Here is a 14,247-nt window from a genome sequence, read left to right on the forward strand (position 1 = left end):
CTTGCAGCCCATTCTCTTGCATCTGGAGGATCACAAGGTTCTGAATGCTGAGGAGAGGGAGGAGGTGGTCAGTAAATCCACCAAGACCCTAGAGAACCAAGCCCTGCTGAACATGGTGGTAAGGAAGGGGGCTCGCGCCCAGAAACACTTCTACCAGGTCCTGAAGGAAGTAGATCCCTGCCTGGTCGAAGACCTGGAAGAGCAACAAGTCTGAGAGGTAACCATGGATACAACAGCATCAGGATATATTATATCACTATACTAATACATGCTCTGAAAGAGACAGACAGACTGAGAGGTAACCATGGATACAGCCTCAGAAGATATCAAAACATTTATCAGAGACAGAGAGCAGCACTTCGAGGAGCTACTGTCTACCAGACAACCTACCTGTGTTACACTGGTACACTGGCTACAGACTACAAGATGATTGAATTTCTATCTGGAACATGGTGAATGTTGAATCATCTTGGACAGGTCTCAGACAACATGTGAGACTTAACATCTACCAGACAACTGACTTGTACTGGACAGCTGTACTGACTGAACACCAGATATATCTCTGTTTAGATATAGAGTATACGTTTCTATAACGGTTAAGAGCATCTTTTAAAACGTACTGACATTATTTTCCAACAATAAGGACTCCTTTTGTGATTGGTCAGGAGAAATAGGAGCAACTCTTGAGATAAGGAATGTGTCCTTTATGTTTGACTTCTCTGACATCACGGACTAAATCCGTCTGAATCTCAGGGACTCATTTCACTCTCTGGGAAAGATGGCACATTGTGTAGTGATTAAATATCTGTTATAGGGTTTTGTAATTGCATGAATCTATTTAATCTCCCTCAATTCAATTGAGATTACAAATACTGTATATCAGCAGTAGGGGGAAACAGCCCCACTGTCCGCCCCACCACAGTTGTGTTTTTGTTGCCTAGCAACAGAGCGTCGCGTAGCATGCTGAAAATAGTTAAAGTGAATATTGTGCTCCTCTATTGTGCATAAAAGGACGTTCAAGGGGAAAACAGTGTTGTCGTTTACAGCTTGTTTGTAATATCTCAAATGGACGTGGCTGTTTAACCATTAAAGATTCCAGCTTTTATCAGCCTGAATGTCAGGGAGTCATTTCACTCAGGGAAACATGTTGTATTTTGTAGTGTATAACAGAGTTGTGGTCAATTCAGAATTGAATTTAGAATTGCTCAAATTAAATTAATGAATTAATATGCAGGATACCGAATTGCAATTCAAGGAAATAGAGTTGAATTCAGTAATATTAAACGGACTCTTCTATTCTATAGTTGTAGGCTATACAAATATACATCTTGTAAATCAAATGCCAAACATGTTATATACATGAATATAAAATATTGATGAAACAATTGATTTTCAGGACAAACTCTTAAAATGAATGAAAACAAGGAAAATAATACCTGTAGTTATATTTCATTAATCACTTAAATGTTGTTCAATATGGGGAAAATACATTTCCCACAATGCATTAGTCTAATGCACAAATTTACCCTAAAGCCTTCAAGACAAAGCCAAACAAATGAAATGGTTGGTGGAAATATAATGGTCTATTCTAAGTACTAATGTTAATAGAGTATATGAACATTGTTTCCAGAGAAAAGTTATATATTCTTTGGTTTCTGGAAGTGTGACCTGTCAGATTCAATGAAACTCATGTCCCTGTTTGTCACAACTCAAAGGCCTATTCGATTCTATAGTTGTAGTCTATAAAAATATACATCTTGTAAATAAAATACCAAACATAGGACTTTAGTCACTTTGGTGTAACTTCGGTGTAACAGGGGCCTCTGGCTGGGCAGAGTACTGTTGGACTTTAGTCACTTCAGTGTAACAGGGGCCTCTGGCTGGGCAGAGTACTGTAGGACTTTAGTCAGTTCGGTGTAACAGGGGCCTCTGGCTGGGCAGAGTACTGTAGGACTTTAGTCAGTTCGGTGTAACAGGGGCCTCTGGCTGGGCAGAGTACTGTAGGACTTTAGTCACTTCGGTGTAACAGGGGCCTCTGGCTGGGCAGAGTACTGTAGGACTTTAGTCACTTCGGTGTAACAGGGGCCTCTGGCTGGCCAGAGTACTGTAGGACTTTAGTCAGTTCGGTGTAACAGGGGCCCCTGGCTGGGCAGAGTACTGTAGGACTTTAGTCACTTCGGTGTAACAGGGGCCTCTGGCTGGGCAGAGTACTGTAGGACTTTAGTCACTTCGGTGTAACAAGGGCCTCTGGCTGGGCAGAGTACTGTAGGACTTTAGTCACTTCGGTATAACAGGGGCCTCTGGCTGGGCAGAGTACTGTAGGACTTTAGTCAGTTCGGTGTAACAGGGGCTTCTGGCTGGGCAGAGTACTGTAGGACTTTAGTCAGTTCGGTGTAACAGGGGCCTCTGGCTGGGCAGAGTACTGTAGGACTTTAGTCACTTCGGTGTAACAGGGGCCTCTGGCTGGCCAGAGTACTGTAGGACTTTAGTCAGTTCGGTGTAACAGGGGCCTCTGGCTGGGCAGAGTACTGTAGGACTTTAGTCACTTCGGTGTAACAGGGGCCTCTGGCTGGCCAGAGTACTGTAGGACTTTAGTCACTTCGGTGTAACAGGGGCCTCTGGCTGGCCAGAGTACTGTAGGACTTTAGTCACTTCGGTGTAACAGGGGCCTCTGGCTGGGCAGAGTACTGTAGGACTTTAGTCACTTCGGTGTAACAGGGGCCTCTGGCTGGGCAGAGTACTGTAGGACTTTAGTCACTTCGGTGTAACAGGGGCCTCTGGCTGGGCAGAGTACTGTAGGACTTTAGTCACTTCGGTGTAACAGGGGCCTTGCTGTGCGGCCCTACCAACCCTTCTATTTATTCGTAATGGCCCTTTGCGTGAGTTGGATTTGTCCCTTCGTTCACGTTGTCACTCCCTTTATAGGTCTATCGTGGGCTCTTAGAGTATTATATTCCTTCTAACTACTCAAGTTTATACTAAGATCTCCTTTATTAACCACCAATTATTTGTTAGCTCTATTCGCTGTACAATGATGGCTCTCTTATTACATCATTCTGATTCACCCTTCTAAGTCTACGTCACTGACGCCCATAGCTCTGCTTCCGTGGTCTGAGGAGCAGATTCCACTTGGTGATACCAGCTGGTTGTTTCCACTGTTGGGGGTGGTGTTTCAAGTCTCAGCTGAGAGGAGTCTATGATTGGTATCTCCTCTGTCTCCCCCTGGTGTCCAGTATCAGTAGGTGCAGCCCGTGGTTCCATGAGGGCCCATGGATGTCCTGTAGCAGAGTTGTCTTCCCATGTAGAGGGATCCCTGTTTGTCACAACTCAAATGCCTATTCGATTCTATAGTTGTAGTCTATACAAATATACATCTTGTAAATAAAATGGCAAACATATTATATACAGTGGGGCAAAAAAGTATTGTCAGCCACCAATTGTGCAAGTTCTCCCACTTAAAAAGATGAGAGAGGCCTGTAATTTTCATCATAGGTACACTTCAACTATGACAGACAAAATGAGAAGAAAAAAATCCAGAAAATCACATTGTAGGATTTTTTATGAATTTATTTGCAAATTATGGTGGAAAATAAGTATTTGGTCACCTACAAACAAGCAAGATTTCTGGCTCTCACAGACCTGTAACTTCTTCTTTAAGAGGCTCCTCTGTCCTCCACTCGTTACCTGTATTAATGGCACCTGTTTGAACTTGTTATCAGTATAAAAGACACCTGTCCACAACCTCAAACAGTCACACACCAAACTCCACTATGGCCAAGATCAAAGAGCTGTCAAAGGACACCAGAAACAAAATTGTAGACCTGCACCAGGCTGGGAAGACTGAATCTGCAATAGGTAAGCAGCTTGGTTTGAAGAAATCAACTGTGGGAGCAATTATTAGGAAATGGAAGACATACAAGACCACTGATAATCTCCCTCGATCTGGGGCTCCACGCAAGATCTCACCCGGTGGGGTCAAAATGATCACAAGAACGGTGAGCAAAAATCCCAGAACCACACGGGGGGACCTAGTGAATGACCTGCAGAGAGCTGGGACCAAAGTAACAAAGCCTACCATCAGTAACACACTACGCCGCCAAGGACTCAAATCCTGCAGTGCCAGACGTGTCCCCTGCTTAAGCCAGTACATGTCCAGGCCCGTCTGAAGTTGGCTAGAGAGCATTTGGATGATCCAGAAGAAGATTGGGAGAATGTCATATGGTCAGATGAAACCAAAATAGAACTTTTTGGTAAAAACTCAACTCGTCGTGTTTGGAGGACAAAGAATGCTGAGTTGCATCCAAAGAACACCATACCTACAGTGAAGCATGGGGGTGGAAACATCATGCTTTGGGGCTGTTTTTCTGCAAAGGGACCAGGACGACTGATCCATGTAAAGGAAAGAATGAATGGGGCCATGTATCGTGAGATTTTGAGTGAAAACCTCCTTCCATCAGCAAGGGCATTGAAGATGAAACGTGGCTGGGTCTTTCATCATGACAATGATCACAAACACACCGCCCGGGCAACGAAGGAGTGGCTTCGTAAGAAGCATTTCAAGGTCCTGGAGTGGCCTAGCCAGTCTCCAGATCTCAACCCCATAGAAAATCTTTGGAGGGAGTTGAAAGTCTGTGTTGCCCAGCAACAGCCCCAAAACATCATTGTTCTAGAGGAGATCTGCATGGAGGAATGGGCCAAAATACCAGCAACAGTGTGTGAAAACCTTGTGAAGACTTACAGAAAACGTTTGTTGTTGACCAAATACTTATTTTCCACCATAATTTGCAAATAAATTCATTAAAAATCCTACAATGTGATTTTCTGGATTTTTTTTCCTCATTTTGTCTGCCATAGTTGAAGTGTACCTATGATGAAATTTACAGGCCTCTCTCATCTTTTTAAGTGGGAGAACTTGCACAATTGGTGGCTGACTAAATACTTTTTTGCCCCACCGTATGTGAGGTATTCTGACATTTTTGAGGACCACTTTTGGCCCTGGGGCCTACTTTCAGAACTACTGGCTGAAAAGTATACAGAAGTACCTGATAATCCCTTTAACTGTCTTGAATTAGCTTCATGTCTCAGGTAAAGTCACTGCTCAGGGACTTTGCTTTTTAATGGTTGAATAAGATGAGAGAGAAAAAAAAAGAAGGAACCCGCCGCACTGCTCTTGGTAGTATCACTGCTCTTGGTAGTATCACTGCTCTTGGTAGTATCACTGCTCTTGGTAGTATCACTGCTCTTGGTAGTATCACTGCTCTTTAGTAAGCTTTACATTTCGGCCTCACGGCCTTCCTCAGAGCTTTAAGGGAAATATGTTTTATATATTTGTATATAGGAGCTTGCATTTCACTGTGCCATTTACACCCACTGTATTCTGTGTACGTGATTCATAAACGTTTGATTTGATTTATAGTAGACTACACTGCACAAGTATATAAAGGTATTTTCATATATTTTTTAAGCTTTTAATATTTCTACATCTTTATCCCTACACAAACACATGTATCTGATCCATTCATTCATGCATGAAATCCTTCATTTCATTGAATTAAGAAAAACAGTCATTATGAGATTATTGTGGTCACAGGTCACAACGTGCAGTCACCATCATCATCATATTGGACGGACTTATTTTAGTCTAAACCTGACTGATGCATTGAGAACAAACATTTATTTCTCAGGAAACGATATTCAGTCTTTGGAGAAGACTGTTTAAACCTTAGCTCGTGTTTTCTGTTGTCCTACACCCTCCCTCCGCCTGGGAGCACCGCAGCAGAGTGGGCACCGGTTACTCTGGTGACGTGTAAATAGCAATGATACCAGGAAGTGTGAACTAGGGAAGCAAAATAGTTTGGGTAAATTGATTATTTTCACTCGTTATCAAGGAATATAATTTATTCTGTAGTGAATAGGTGTATACTCTAGTTGTGTAACATATTACCAGCCGTCTAGTGAGCTACCATGGGACGACATGGGGGCGTTGGTTTAGCGGTTTTCGTACTCGTGCTGGCCTTTTGCGAGGCAAGAAGACACAAACTCGCCCTAAAGGTAAAATAACACCAACCTTGCTTTAACGTTACTTCATATACGGTGTGCTCTCAGGTAATGTGTACTTATAGCCAATAATATGCGAACTTGGGATAGTGGGAGCAATGTTTTTCCCTTTTCAGCCATAGCTAAGCTAGCTGGCTAACGTGTAGCACTTGTTTAGCACCTACGTCAGGGGAATTCTGCAACTGTTTACTAGCTACTACTAATCACTTAACTTAGCCAGCTATTTAGTTGGCCTGCTAACTAGGCAACCTTTTAATGTGTCTGTGATTTTTACACTTGACTGTCAAAGAAACGTTGCAGTTAAACAACTAGAAAATGGCTAGTTAGTTAGCTGTCTAACGTTACATCAGCTGAGATGTTAAAGCAGTCAGATGGCTAAGTTGGCTCGATACACTTATCTACAACCTCAAGGTTCTCATGATCCATTTTTCACATTGATATTTGTCATACTTGGATAACAAATGCCACCTCTCTCCCTCCTCCTTTCTCACCTCGTCAACCCCCCCTCAAACTCTCTTTCCCTCCTCCCTCCAACCCGTGTCTCCCACTCTCTCCCCCCATCTCTCTTGCCCCATCCCTCCCACTCTCTCCCCCCATCTCTCTTGCCCCATCCCTCCCACTCTCTCCCCCATCTCTCTTGCCCCATCCCTCCCACTCTCTCCCCCATCTCTCTTGCCCCATCCCTCCCACTCTCTCCCCCATCTCTCTTGCCCCATCCCTCTCTCTCCATCTCTCTTTTCCCATCCCTCTCTCCCCCCACACTCTCTCCCCATCTCTCTTGCCCCATCCCTCTCTCCCTCCCCCCACACTCTCTCCCCATCTCTCTTGCCCCATCCCTCTCTCCCTCCCCCCCACTCTCTCCCCATCTCTCTTGCCCCATCCCTCTCCCCCCACTCTCTCCCCATCTCTCTTGCCCCATCCCTCCCACTCTCTCCATCTCTCTTGCCCCATCCCTCTCTCCCTCCCATCTCTCTTGCCCCATCCCTCTCTCCCTCCCCCCCACTCTCTCCCCATCTCTCTTGCCCCATCCCTCTCCCCCCCACTCTCTCCCCATCTCTCTTGCCCCATCCCTCCCACTCTCTCCATCTCTCTTGCCCCATCCCTCTCTCCCTCCCATCTCTCTTGCCCCATCCCTCTCTCCCTCCCCCCACTCTCTCCCCATCTCTCTTGCCCCATCCCTCTCTCCCCCCCACTCTCTCCCCATCTCTCTTGCCCCATCCCTCTCTCCCTCCCCCCCCCACTCTCTTGCCCCATCCCTCTCTCCCTCCCCTCCATCTCTCCCTCCACCTCTCTCTTTCAGAATGACTCTAGGTTTGTGGTTCATCTCAACACCTTTGGTTTCTTTGCCAATGGAACCCTGGACGTCAACGTTCTCTCCCTGAGACTGCCCGAGGACAACAGCAAGCACCCTGTGAGAACAACTGATGTGTGTGCAGCTTCATCTCTGGCTATATTGTCTCCAGTTAGTGAATTGTATCATTGTTTTCTCTCTCCATATAGGTGGGATTCAGTCTCTCCAAGTCTCGTGTTAATGGAGTGCTGTCCTACACAGTGAGTAGATCTCATCAAACCAAATCTCTTTTGCAACTCTTCCGTTATCTGAAATGAATGCACGACCCGCCAGGCAATCAAAATCGACTGTTCAACAATACCATGGTATTGGTTTCACTATCAAGTAGATAAGGTGAGATATAGACTACTATGTGAGACATTTGGTGTTTCTCAAAATGCAATCTACTGTGCTCCGAGCACTGGAGGGTCGAAACATGAGTCCAAATCCAAGTGAAACAGGGCGTGAAGGGCACTTCTCCGATGTGTATTCCATTTGTTCCATATTTTTGTTTGTATTTTGACATATCAAAATATCACGCGTCGATGGAGAGTATGAACAGAAATATGAAATAACCCAAGAAAAAAACGTTGGTAAAAAAAAAAGTATAAAAATGATTTGATCTGAAGCAAATGTTGCCTGTTCACCTTTCATATTTTCCCTGAATACAATATTTTGTCTTGATACGTTTAATAAATACATGTGTTCATTTTCGCATGTTTGCCGGCCCACGATACCCACTGGAGTGAGCGTAGATCGCAAGCCCATAGTAATTCAATAGGGCTAACGTTAGCTAGCTAGCTGAAGTAAGACTTTTGCTTTGTGTATATCTTGTTTGGTCTCTATTGTTGCCATTGTCCTGGCTGGGAGAAGGTTCAGTGAACGGGGAAGTGAAGCGCGAGGTAATACACAAGGGGGGAGGAGCGGCGCGAGGTAATACACAAGGGGGGAGGAGCGGCGCGAGGTAATACACGAGGGGGAGGAGCGGCGCGAGGTAACACGCGAGGGGGAGGAGCGGCGCGAGGTAACACGCGAGGGGGGGAGGAGCGGCGCGTGGTAATACACGAGGGGGAGGAGCGGCGCGAGGTGACACGCGAGGGGGAGGAGCGGCGCGAGGTGACACGCGAGGGGGAGGAGCGGCGCGAGGTAATACACGAGGGGGAGGAGCGGCGCGAGGTAATACACGAGGGGAGGAGCGGCGCGAGGTAATACACGAGGGGAGGAGCGGCGCGAGGTGACACGCGAGGGGGGAGGGCGCGAGGTGACACGCGAGGGGGGGAGGAGCGGCGCGAGGTGACACGCGAGGGGGAGGAGCGGCGCGAGGTGACACGCGAGGGGGAGGAGCGGCGCGAGGTGACACGCGAGGGGGGAGGAGCGGCGCGAGGTGACACGCGAGGGGAGGAGCGGCGCGAGGTGACACGCGAGGGGGGAGGAGCGGCGCGCGAGGTGACACGCGAGGGTGGGGAGGAGCGGCGCGAGGTGACACGCGAGGGGGGGAGGAGGGCGCGAGGTGACACGCGAGGGGAGGAGCGGCGCGAGGTGACACGCGAGGGGGAGGAGCGGCGCGAGGTGACACGCGAGGGGAGGAGCGGCGCGAGGTGACACGCGAGGGGGAGGAGCGGCGCGAGGTGACACGCGAGGGGGAGGAGCGGCGCGAGGTGACACGCGAGGGGAGGAGCGGCGCGAGGTGACACGCGAGGGGGAGCGGCGCGAGGTGACACGCGAGGGGAGGAGCGGCGCGAGGTGACACGCGAGGGGGAGGAGCGGCGCGAGGTGACACGCGAGGGGGGAGGAGCGGCGCGAGGTGACACGCGAGGGGGGAGGAGCGGCGCGAGGTGACACGCGAGGGGAGGAGCGGCGCGAGGTGACACGCGAGGGGGGGGGAGCGGCGCGAGGTGACACGCGAGGGGGAGGAGCGGCGCGAGGTGACACGCGAGGGGGAGGAGCGGCGCGAGGTGACACGCGAGGGGAGGAGCGGCGCGAGGTGACACGCGAGGGGGAGGAGCGGCGCGAGGTGACACGCGAGGGGGAGCGGCGCGAGGTGACACGCGAGGGGAGGAGCGGCGCGAGGTGACACGCGAGGGGAGGAGCGGCGCGAGGTGACACGCGAGGGGGAGGAGCGGCGCGAGGTGACACGCGAGGGGAGGGGCGGCGCGGGTGACACGCGAGGGGGGAGGAGCGGCGCGAGGTGACACGCGAGGGGGAGGAGGAGCGGCGGCGCGAGGTGACACGCGAGGGGAGGAGCGGCGCGAGGTGACACGCGAGGGGGAGGAGCGGCGCGAGGTGACACGCGAGGGGGAGGAGCGGCGCGAGGTGACACGCGAGGGGAGGAGCGGGGGGAGGAGCGCGAGGTGACACGCGAGGGGAGGAGCGGCGCGAGGTGACACGCGAGGGGGAGGAGCGGCGCGAGGTGACACGCGAGGGGGAGGAGCGGCGCGAGGTGACACGCGAGGGGGAGGAGCGGCGCGAGGTGACACGCGAGGGGAGGAGCGGCGCGAGGTGACACGCGAGGGGGGAGGAGCGGCGCGAGGTGACACGCGAGGGGGGAGGAGCGGCGCGGGTGACACGCGAGGGGGGGAGGAGCGGCGCGAGGTGACACGCGAGGGGGGGGAGGAGCGGCGCGAGGTGACACGCGAGGGGAGGAGCGGCGCGAGGTGACACGCGAGGGGGGATTAGCGGCGCGGGTGACACGCGTGGGGGGGGAGGAGCGGCGCGAGGTGACACGCGAGGGGAGGAGCGCGCGAGGTGACACGCGAGGGGGGAGCGGCGCGAGGTGACACGCGAGGGGGAGCGACACGCGAGGGGGAGCGGCGCGAGGTGACACGCGAGGGGGGAGGTGCGCGCGAGGTGACACGCGAGGGGGAGGAGCGGCGCGAGGTGACACGCGAGGGGGGGAGGAGCGCGCGAGGGGACACGCGCGAGGTGACACGCGAGGGGGAGGAGCGCGAGGTGACACGCGAGGGGAGGAGCGGCGCGAGGTGACACGCGAGGGGAGGAGCGGCGCGAGGTGACACGCGAGGGGAGGAGCGGCGCGAGGTGACACGCGAGGGGAGGAGCGGCGCGAGGTGACACGCGAGGGGAGGAGCGGCGCGAGGTGACACGCGAGGGGGAGGAGCGGCGCGAGGTGACACGCGAGGGGGGAGGAGCGGCGCGAGGTGACACGCGAGGGGGAGGAGCGGCGCGAGGTGACACGCGAGGGGGAGGAGCGGCGCGAGGTGACACGCGAGGGGGAGGAGCGGCGCGAGGTGACACGCGAGGGGGGGGAGGAGCGGCGCGAGGTGACACGCGAGGGGGAGGAGCGGCGCGAGGTGACACGCGAGGGGGAGGAGCGGCGCGAGGTGACACGCGAGGGGAGGAGCGGCGCGAGGTGACACGCGAGGGGGGGAGGAGCGGCGCGAGGTGACACGCGAGGGGGAGGAGCGGCGCGAGGTGACACGCGAGGAGCGAGGTGACACGCGAGGGGGAGGCGCGAGGTGACACGCGAGGGGGGGAGGCGCGAGGTGACACGCGAGGGGGGAGGCGCGAGGTGACACGCGAGGGGGGGCGCGAGGTGACACGCGAGGGGGGGAGGCGCGAGGTGACACGCGAGGGGGAGGCGCGAGGTGACACGCGAGGGGAGGAGCGGCGCGAGGTGACACGCGAGGGGAGGAGCGGCGCGAGGTGACACGCGAGGGGAGGAGCGGCGCGAGGTGACACGCGAGGGGAGGAGCGGCGCGAGGTGACACGCGAGGGGAGGAGCGGCGCGAGGTGACACGCGAGGGGGAGGAGCGGCGCGAGGTGACACGCGAGGGGAGGAGCGGCGCGGGTGACACGCGAGGGGGAGGAGCGGCGCGAGGTGACACGCGAGGGGAGGAGCGGCGCGAGGTGACACGCGAGGGGGAGGAGCGGCGCGAGGTGACACGCGAGGGGAGGAGCGGCGCGAGGTGACACGCGAGGGGAGGAGCGGCGCGAGGTGACACGCGAGGGGGAGGAGCGGCGCGAGGGGGAGGAGCGGCGCGAGGTGACACGCGAGGGGGGAGCGGCGCGAGGTGACACGCGAGGGGGGAGCGGCGCGAGGTGACACGCGAGGGGGAGGAGCGGCGCGAGGGGGGAGGAGGAGCGGCGCGAGGGGGGAGGAGGAGCGGCGCGAGGTGACACGCGAGGGGGAGGAGGAGCGGCGCGAGGTGACACGCGAGGGGGGGAGGAGCGGCGCGAGGTAACACGCGAGGGGGGGAGGAGCGGCGGCGCGAGGTGACACGCGAGGGGGGGAGGAGCGGCGCGAGGTGACACGCGAGGGGGGGAGGAGCGGCGCGAGGTGACACGCGAGGGGAGGAGCGGCGCGAGGTGACACGCGAGGGGGAGGAGCGGCGCGAGGTGACACGCGAGGGGGAGGAGCGGCGCGAGGTGACACGCGAGGGGGAGCGGCGCGAGGTGACACGCGAGGGGGGGAGGAGGAGCGGCGCGAGGTGACACGCGAGGGGGGGAGGAGCGGCGCGAGGTGACACGCGAGGGGGGGAGGAGCGGCGCGAGGTGACACGCGAGGGAGTGAAAGTGCTGCTGAAATGTACTTGTTTTATGTGTTCTCCACACTCGTCCTCACAAGAACAACCTCGGAGAAAGCACTTGTAGCACGGTAGTATGCATATTGAGAAGCTCCCATTTATGTTTTACTATCAGTAAATATACTAGATAATACATTGTTTTAGTACCGTTTCATTTGATATTAACCACATTTTTTTCTGCCTTACGATCTAAAGAAGCCGCTGGGTCGTGTTATAAAATGATTAGAAAGTTGTGTTTTATACATTTGGTGAAACGTTTAAAGCAACAGCAACTCGTCTCTTATATGTGCCGGTCCAACAATGTCCACTTCACTTTCATATCACCACGTGTGCTGTAATCCACCGGTCTCATCCCGTACCTGACCTCACTCACCTGCTCCTCTCCGTCAGCTCTTCCTGCTCATCTATTCCTCCATCAGTTTGTAGCCGTGATGGCGAGTGGGGGATGCAGACTCTGACCAGTCTTCTGCTCTTACACTTGATACATTGGAGCAGAGTGAGCAAAGTTGGTTATCATTTAATCCCTGGTATAACCAAGAGCACACAGGCCACACCAGTCTGATAGGCTTTGCACGTTTGCTGTCGAGCAGCAATACCAGAGAGAGAACAGCTTTGCGACAGTCAAGCAGTTTTACAGCAACGAAAACAGCTTCTCTAGTTGAAAAGGTTCAGGAAATGACTAAATGACTTCTATTACTGGAGCTACCGTATTTCTTCCTGGGTGATTTTTGCTCACATTTGTTATAATTTCACAAACCGTGTCACGGGGCGTTTTAAATCTTTCCCCGGGTCGCATGTTATTGTTTTGATAACAAACAATGTTGTTCAGTCATGTTACCTAGCAACCTGGTAACGTGACGATTGTTCTAGGCGAATTTTGATTGGCTCAGGAAGAGAGGACAAGGGTCTGCTGTTCTTGAGATGTTCTTTCAGGGTAGGATTCATATAGGCCTAATGTAATGTTTCTAAAAGGTTGTGGTAAGGTTGTACAAGGTTGTGTAGTAATGTTGTAATGTTTGTTCTCCAGGCGGAGGAGACGGAGGTGTGTCCGCTCAGCAAACACAGCGGTGTTGAGCCCCTCTTCCTCTTCCTCATTGACACCAACAACCTCAGGTACGGTTGTCTGAGAGAGATCAAATTAGCTGTGTTCTTGTGTCTAGTGAAAACATGTACGCGTGTCAAAAACAAACTGTTTGTGTCCTCATCTCAACTGTAGAGTCCATGTGAGGTCTTTTGGAGATCAGGACAGCGCCTTGACCCAGCCGAAGACAGACAAGACACTCACTGAAGAGTCAGGTCAGCAGTATTTACCTCCCCTGAGTACAACACAGTGGTGTAGTGCAGTCCCCCCCGGGGGGGGGATGTTGCCATGGTGCAGAAAGAACTGTCGTTTTATATGCTATAGTCTCATGGCTATTTCACACATTTTGCCATGAGGCTGAGAGAAAAAATTGCCGTTTTAGAGCTCAGAGATTCTTGAAAGATGGGACAATGGCAACTTTTTTCCCCACAAATATTTGTCTGAATATTAATTTGAAATATATATACATACATACATACATACATACATACATACATACATACATACATACATACATACATACATACATACATACATACATACATACATACACTGAGTGTACAGAACATGATGAACTTTACAGACCATGAGTGGTCTTGCTGCTCTGCATGTACTGAGGTCATTAAAAACAGGGTCCTTATAGTATAGCTGCCCCTGCGTATTCCTGATTCATTTTTCAATTTTAGAATAATCTGACAGAGTTGACTAAGTCTCTGGACAAATCTTTTAGGAATCAGGTTTAAGATAAATATTATTTTAGGGCTATTGCAAGAAACTACATACAATATTTTGTCAGTTAATATTCATTATTGCCCTTTTTTTTTTAGAATTTTAAACATTTTATTGGGAGCATTTGAAATTGAGATCCTTTGCACCAAACAAGAGAATTTCCAGGAATAAGAACCAAAATGGTAATTAATAATATTGAAAGTAATAGGAAAATTCCCAAAGCAAATGTTTTCCCTTGATAAAATTTCGCACATTTTCAGTCTCAACTTTCAAGAATTCATGAGTTAATTTCATGCTGTTCTACACATTTTGCCATGAGGCTGAGTAGCTACTGTTTCTTGTCATAAATAATGATTGAAGGAAAGACTTATGTGTTCGTATGCTGTCTGGCGGGCCTGAACTCCAGGGAGAACCCAACCCAACCCAAAAAACACTACAGAGTAGGGTTGTCTTTATGTGTAACCTGACTACAGAGTAGGGTTGTCTTTATATGTAACCTGACTACAGAG

General features: G+C 51.9%; 1 protein-coding gene across 2 annotated transcripts in view; it reads left to right on the top strand.

Moving 5' to 3' along the window:
* The first annotated feature begins 5,784 nt into the window (after positions 1-5,784).
* Positions 5,785-14,247, top strand: part of LOC135531247 (protein GPR108-like) — a 28,541-nt gene continuing 20,078 nt past the window's right edge. Inside the window, exons 1-5 of one of the 2 annotated variants that reach the window (XM_064959377.1) lie at positions 5,785-6,051; positions 7,358-7,483; positions 7,558-7,608; positions 12,956-13,041; positions 13,145-13,224. In XM_064959377.1, coding sequence (XP_064815449.1) covers positions 5,965-6,051; positions 7,358-7,483; positions 7,558-7,608; positions 12,956-13,041; positions 13,145-13,224 — 430 coding nt within the window. In that variant the 5' untranslated portion in view covers positions 5,785-5,964. The remainder of the gene's footprint in view (positions 6,052-7,357; positions 7,484-7,557; positions 7,609-12,955; positions 13,042-13,144; positions 13,225-14,247) is intronic. The other variant, XM_064959382.1, reaches the window with a different exon arrangement.

This window comes from Oncorhynchus masou, chromosome 5, assembly GCF_036934945.1.
Source record: "Oncorhynchus masou masou isolate Uvic2021 chromosome 5, UVic_Omas_1.1, whole genome shotgun sequence".
Lineage (NCBI taxonomy): Eukaryota > Metazoa > Chordata > Actinopteri > Salmoniformes > Salmonidae > Oncorhynchus > Oncorhynchus masou.